The sequence below is a fragment of the Plectrocnemia conspersa genome, unplaced genomic scaffold (assembly GCF_051122295.1).
Source record: "Plectrocnemia conspersa isolate PC_06_02 unplaced genomic scaffold, ASM5112229v1 ptg000005l, whole genome shotgun sequence".
Taxonomy (NCBI): Eukaryota; Metazoa; Arthropoda; class Insecta; order Trichoptera; family Polycentropodidae; genus Plectrocnemia; species Plectrocnemia conspersa.
Genome location: NW_028277169.1, coordinates 18,644,090 through 18,651,328, shown reverse-complemented (window position 1 = coordinate 18,651,328; position 7,239 = coordinate 18,644,090). Strand labels below are relative to the sequence as shown.

Sequence of the window (7,239 nt, the reverse complement as noted above, 5' to 3'; positions counted from 1 at the left end):
TCCAATAAAAACATTTAAATTCATAAATAATTTATAGCGACTGAGATACAACGTCCATCCAGAGACGCAGCAGACACGAAAATGAAGTCCAGCTGAGCCTTGCATGCGAACTAAGCGGCGTTGTACAATGACACTGCATCCCTGCTACCGCCATCAATGCGCAGATTGGGAATACTTTTGATGTACCTGACAGAATATAAGGCGGTGCCAAAAGCACACTCGACACTCAACTTGACTACACCTCGCTCGGTTCACATCTTCGCTAAACAGTCTCCTTGAACTCCGATTTACACCTCGCTCCTGTCTGAGCCACCATCTCCAAGACACATGCTCGAGGATAAATATCGACGACTACTCGAAGGGTTTAGCTACGACAACAAGGTTCACTGTCAAACGCGTCAAGAATACTACTGGAAGGTTTCATAAGGGCCAGTTTGTATACAGTTCGCTGAACAAACGTCCTATTACAAATCGTCAACCGGCGCTGCCGAAAACTACATATTGAAGCGACAGTCCACGACCTGACTGCTTCAAATTCTTAAAATTATATATCTGGTTTCTAATCTATACATTATATCCGTAAGTTTGTTGTTATAATGTCAACATCAACTAAGAATAGAGTATTAAATATACTGAAATGCAGTTACTGTTTCCTGAAATTTTAAAATCTATCAAAGTCATGATAAAATAACAATTAAAGCTGCATATTTTTTGCTGTTTACGTAGCGTTTATCAGACAATGTTTCAAAGCCAATTAAGTTACTGTTCTTATTAGTTTAACCGGAAACTTTCAGGTTATCCCTCAAAGAAAAGAGTCTCGAATCTATCCCGAAAGTTTTTTTTAAATGTGGTATTTCAGTAAAATCATATCTGAAAACATTTTCACTGGTAGATATATAATTTATCTGGCAGGTGCTAGTAAGATTATAAGATTTTAACTTTGTTGTAAGTAGTTTAATATATTTATCGTTATTTATTGCGATTTATAAATGTTACAGTTAATGTGTATTTTTCAGTGAAGTTGTATGTTCACTAGTGAAGTCCAAATACATTTTAACCATTAGATTTATATTTTTACCAGCGAAATTATATAAATATTGAAATTATATGCTGCTCTAAAATTTCTATGAAACTCAATTTGATAGTTGCGAAACGTACATATGCTGTTAAAACCCAAACCTAGCTCAAAAAAATTAAAACAAAAAATTAAAAAAAAAACAAATTATAGTTTTAGAGATTTTATTAAGTCAAATACAAACTAAGTCCCTCCGCACATGGAGCAACTGTTTTGCATCTCGAGTTGCAAATTCGTTGCATACTAGTCACGCACACAACCAGTTTGCAATCAAATTAAAACCTCATACCGCACACGAGCGCAACTGATTCTGGATCATTCGGAGTTCGGATTCAAGTTCTCTATAAGTTTGTAGTCACAAAGCTGTTTTTCGCAAAATGTCAAATAGTAGTTCAGATGAAGAAGACATAATTGGCTATTAGAGCATTAAGAAGGAATATTGGTGTCATTCCTATATACAGACAAATATTAAGTCAAATCTGTTTGTAGCAGCAGAACAACTGAATCAAACAGACAAAAAGTTTATAGCATTCTATAGAATGTCCAAAGATTCTTACCTGGAATTGTTGAGGATGCTTACTCCTTCCATAAAGAAGATGGACACAAATATGAGGGAATGCGTGGCTGCAGAAGAAAGAATATTATTGACTGTGAGGTAAGATTTTTATTATTTTGATCCAAATACAAAATTACAAAACTCCAATAAAGAAGTAAACATTAAATTTTTAGCTATATAGTATGTATCTCATAATAGATTCTATAATATATATTGGTGAAATTGAGGCACTGCCGAAAACGTTATTTTGAAGCGTAAGCGACTTGGACTCGACACTCATTTCTTGAACTTTTTTTGAAGACACGTTCAACCATGCAACGCAACTGTTTTGTAACTAGGAAAAAAGATCGCATGCAACCAGTTGGTTTTAGTCGACTCGTGTGCGGACACACAGGCATGGTCACCAAATAGTTGCATGCGTAACTGTTTTGCAACTCGAGTTTTGCAAAACAGTTGCTCCGTGAGCGGAGGGCCTAAGCCAAATCACCTCTCAGGGAAAATAAGCGGAAGAAGAAGTACAGACAGATGTCGCATCTCGCATATTGCTTCATAATTAGTCTGTGCACTATGTTTTAAAAATATGATAGCTATCTTTATCCATATTACTACGGAATTCTGATATGAGAGTATTGGCCAAAATGTATTCAAACTGAATTTAGGTCAATAGGAGGGCGCAAAAACAATTATCACTTCTCAGAAGTCAAAAATTCACATCAAATGCAATAAAATCGTGTCGGCGCTGTTGCAGTGGGATCACTCGTTACCGAGCGTTCCTATTTCAACGGCGAAAATCCACATCAAAAACAATAAAATCGTAACGTTGGCGACATCACGATTTTATGTTTAGATATAATTCATTCAAGTCGTAATAATGTTATAAAAGTATTAATATGAACGCTAGACTACCGAGTGTTTCTACTGCGACAGCGACGGCACTGTTTTATTGCTTTTGACGTGGTTTTAAATAGAGACGTCTTTTGGGGGAAGGGGCAGGTGGGAGATTTCCCCCCCCCCTTGAATTTGGCAAAAAAATGGATGTTATTTAATGAAATTTAATGAATCTTAATGAAATTGAAATATTAAAACAACAACCACTGATTGTCTAATTTTTGTCCCCCCCTGGAAAAGGCTTAAATGACGTCACTGCATATTTGTAACATATTAGTGCTTTTATCCAAAGCTATGGAAGTATCTATGTTTTTAGGACAGATTATTTTAAAGCATACTTTAATAAAATCATTGTAAGTAGACAGATTTGTTTTGTTTAGAAATTAAATTTTCTACCACATAACTTGCCTTTCTTAATTAATGAAAATCATTTTTTGAAGGTCTGAAATGTAAGGTTTTATTCAGATTTAAATTTTTTTGTATGACATTCCTTGCAGTGTATTTAATTTTGAAAGAAATTAAATATAATACCTTAAAAAATTAAGTTTTATTGCATTGCAACAAAATATACCATCGAGCGGAAATGCAGCTCCACCACCAGATGTTACGACTGTAATCAAGACGCCGTTGGTTCGCTTCGGCCGTTGGCCATAAAAATTATGTCATTCATGTTACAAAAAAAAAAAAACAGAGTGGACGCATTAATTAAAAGAAAGGATTCTAGGATTAGGGATGATTGAAATCAGTGTTTTTTTATGCTGCATTTTATTACCTTCAATTTTCATTACAAATAACATCTTCCATACACATAATACAATGAAATATATGCAAAAAATATTAATATGTATTATTATTCACTTAATATATTAATATTTATTCCAACTATTCAACAAAATTGCAGCTATTAATAATAAGTGTTTATCATTCAAATTGCACATACTAATAATATAATATGGTTATTAATATTATTTATTTTTTAAATATAATAATAAACATTTTCATTATTATCGAAAATAAAATAAAATAGTTAAACCGGTGCTGTAAAAAGGAACAAACAGGAAAAAATGAACACTTCTAATTCAAGAAATTCGTCCAATAATTGAATCACGATTGGCGAAAGAAACTTCTATATTTTAAAAATGTGTTATTTATATTATATTATGTGTGTTTATATAATATTATTTAATGAACGCGTAAACCTAATAAGATACTTAACGAATTTCACTAGTAGTTTATACAGAAACGAGGAATGTTTTTGAATATAAATTTGCTCTTACACGATTTGGCGAATTTTCCTACGGGGCGTTACAAAATGTGCTTTCATACTTTTCTGATAAAATGCATGCCGATGATAAGCATTTAAATACCGCGCGCATGTAAGAGAATATCACAATGTATTATTCTATTAGAGAATGTGAAATTTGTCAACAACAAAAAAAATAAGTCCCAAACAAACAATATAAAAAAGATATACCCATCACCGTATATAATTTGATATAAAAGAAACAGAATTCAACAATAATAATTTTAATTTATATAATGAAAATAATAATTAAATATAAATAAGAACAACATTCAACCCTTCCATGTGCATATTTAAATTATTAAGTACTTTTTTGATCACTGATCGATGATAATATAACCTTAAAGTACACACATCAGATTTGAATACGAAAAGAAAGACATATACAATCGTTAAAGATTATTAATATTGGCGAGTTAAGTACTTGTCAAAAATTTTACAAAAATTATTATTCACCTTTTCATTGGACATACAATTAATATATTTATACATACAATATGTATATATACAAATTACATTTTTTGAACGACATACATACAAAGTGAACATTAAACATCTTAGCTTATAAAATTTCAATGGACAGAATAATTGCATGCTATCTTACATAGTGAATTTTAAGCTATTCCAACTTACATCTGAGTTATATTTTTTCTTCATTTATCTCATAAGATTACTCATAAAAAGTAAGTTATATTTTTCTTTATTTTGGATGGATTTTAAGCGCTAACATAAACATTTATTTTTTTAACAATTAATATTTTATTTTTATATTTTCGTAAGTGATCACCGGTTCAGTTCGGTTAAGACTCTTATAAAGGAAGAAGCGAAAAAATATTCTTCATTTTTTGTATCGTTTTTAGAATGTTTTTATGGACAGATAGATGAAAGGGAAAATAGAGTGCACAGCCGTAATCGTGTCGACGTAAGATAATTGTGTTAAAATCATTTACAATATACACAATGAAAGTTTGTGACCTCTGTGACGACAATCGCTAATCACAAATAGCTTAGTCTAAGTTATTTTTTATCGCACACGTGACGCAAGCAACATTCTCATTATCGATCGAGGATAAATATTTTTCAATCTTCAGCAAAAGCTTTCACCCTAAGAATATCTAGGACATACTTTATTATTAAACAATAAATTCGTGGCACTGTTTCTAAGAGAAATTCTAATCTAATCTATAAAAAATCTAATATATTAGAGACACTTTTTGTTCTGGTTTACATTTATATTCTGAATAGGAATACTACAAAATCATAATTGTTTCCATATAATAATAATGAGAAAGCTAGTGCAACACACACACAACTGTGAAAAAAATGTTTTTACGTTTTGGCATCATTTTTATATTACTTTTAAAATGACTAATTACAACATAACATGACTAGACGTGAATGGGTTAAAATTTTAGTTTAAAGAAATAATAGTGTCGACTTTTTCAATTTACCTCATCGAATAAGTTTAATTAAATTCAGTATATTATATACACAATTCATGGACAAGCTTATTCTAACCATAAGAATGAAACTTTCGACATTGGCGCAGAATAATGATGAAAACAAGATATTTGGAGTTGAGAATCATTCTCCACAATTACTATAAAAATAGTGCTTTCATTTTTCAAGAAAAATTGTCCGCTTTAAAAGTGTAAATATATGCTTGTGTTTATTATATGAATAAAAAATTAACGATGCATTGTAAATAGAATCTGAGTGATTATATAATCATAATGGCTTTGAAAAATTTAACACATTAGATACCAAAATATAAGTGCGTCATATTTATATTTTATTTCAGCGTAAAAAACTATATAACAAATATATATATATCATGTGGATGTGGGGGCTAGCGCTTATTTATAATTTAGAGCGGTTTGGCAAAAATAATTTATCATTAAATATATAGTATTATAATTATTTTTTGTTTATATAATACGTCAGTTTTTTATATATGTATATGTAATATTAAATATCCATCACATCGGTAACAATTAAATCGGAAAAATCAAAAGTGAGGTTATATAATAATGTTACAAAATAGAAGAAATCAACTTTAAAATTGGAATGTGTATTACAAATACATTAATTATGAATATTATATATTTATAAAACTAAGCCAATTTCGTGTCGCTATACATTATAAAATACGTTGCAATAGCCATCACTAAAAGCGATCCTTGTCATTATATATATTTAATTTAATAATATATATGTTGTATTTTATAATGTTATATATATATAGCTTAACCACATAATCTGACATGTGATTTTTTTAAGTATAAAAAAATCAAAGCTATGGTAATGCCTAAATTAAGCATTCACATTCATGTTATGTTATTTTGTTTTAAATATATTATCGGATCTCCTAAACGACTATATAATGTGACATACAAGCTTGGTTATGAGCAATTCGTGGTAATTCATTTCATATAAGACACTCTTTCTAGTATCTCTGCTGGAATTCGTGGTGCCATCTGTTGAAGTCTATATGGAACACGACTAGCGATCCGTTGCCTAAACCGGCGAGCAAAAACCTGAAAAAGAAATACAAATTAGTAAAGAATAAGTATTAAAATTAAATTAAGCCATACCACAACATGTTTATTATATTAGTGTCATAAATACTTATTGATTAAAAAATGGATAAATTCTGAAACATCCATTTAGGTATCTTTTGACATATTTATGCACAAATTCAGTGAAAAAGGTAAGTCAAATCCAAATGAAACTGAATTAAACTTAAATTTGTCATTTTTTTTGTGTATTGTTAAATTTCAACCCAGCAATTATTTGTTGGTGGATGAATCGAGAAAGGTTTGTAACTTTGGATAATGTCGCTCTACGAGATTTGATAGGAGATAAATCTAAACTTCTATTAATGTGTACATTAGTACATTTCACGTCCAATATGGCAAAAAAAACGCTAGAAATAATCGGTAGATATAGGAAATCCAGTAAAAAACGTATTTTGATTTGATTTTTTTCTACAGAAGTTTTTAGATAAATAAAAAACTATTTTTTTTAATTTTCTACCTCTAGACCGAATATATTTGTGGCGGCTGTGCTATGACAACCTACTTCTCAGTATCAGCTTTCAGAAAAAATTGCGACTTGTCGATGGAAATTTCAGTGAGTCATCTAAATTTACAAAGTTTTGGTATGGGGAAACTCTTTTCTTTTGCCGGATGCTTCGAGCTAAACTCTGCAGAAAGAACCCTCGAGCTCGACGCCAGGGCTTTGCCCTTGACTTGGCAGAAACATCATTTAATTTAATTTAATTTATTAATTAATAATATATACATATACAAAGAAGAAAATTTGTAAGATTTTTAAATTTTAAAAATGGTTTAAAAATCTTTTAAATATGCATTAGTTAAATAAAAGATCATTGAGTTTCTTGAAAATTAAAAATAA

The 7,239-nt window shown here is 30.2% G+C and overlaps 1 protein-coding gene across 7 annotated transcripts in view; it reads right to left on the bottom strand.

Annotated features, from left to right (window-relative positions):
• Positions 1 to 6,162: 6,162 nt before the first annotated feature.
• The window catches only part of rg (A kinase anchor protein rugose), a 529,428-nt gene continuing 528,351 nt past the window's right edge, over positions 6,163 to 7,239 (bottom strand). For all 7 annotated transcript variants that reach the window (XM_088185373.1, XM_088185374.1, XM_088185375.1 and 4 more), the window contains one exon: positions 6,163 to 6,359. In XM_088185373.1, the coding sequence (XP_088041499.1) occupies positions 6,269 to 6,359 (91 nt within the window). In that variant the 3' untranslated portion in view covers positions 6,163 to 6,268. The remainder of the gene's footprint in view (positions 6,360 to 7,239) is intronic.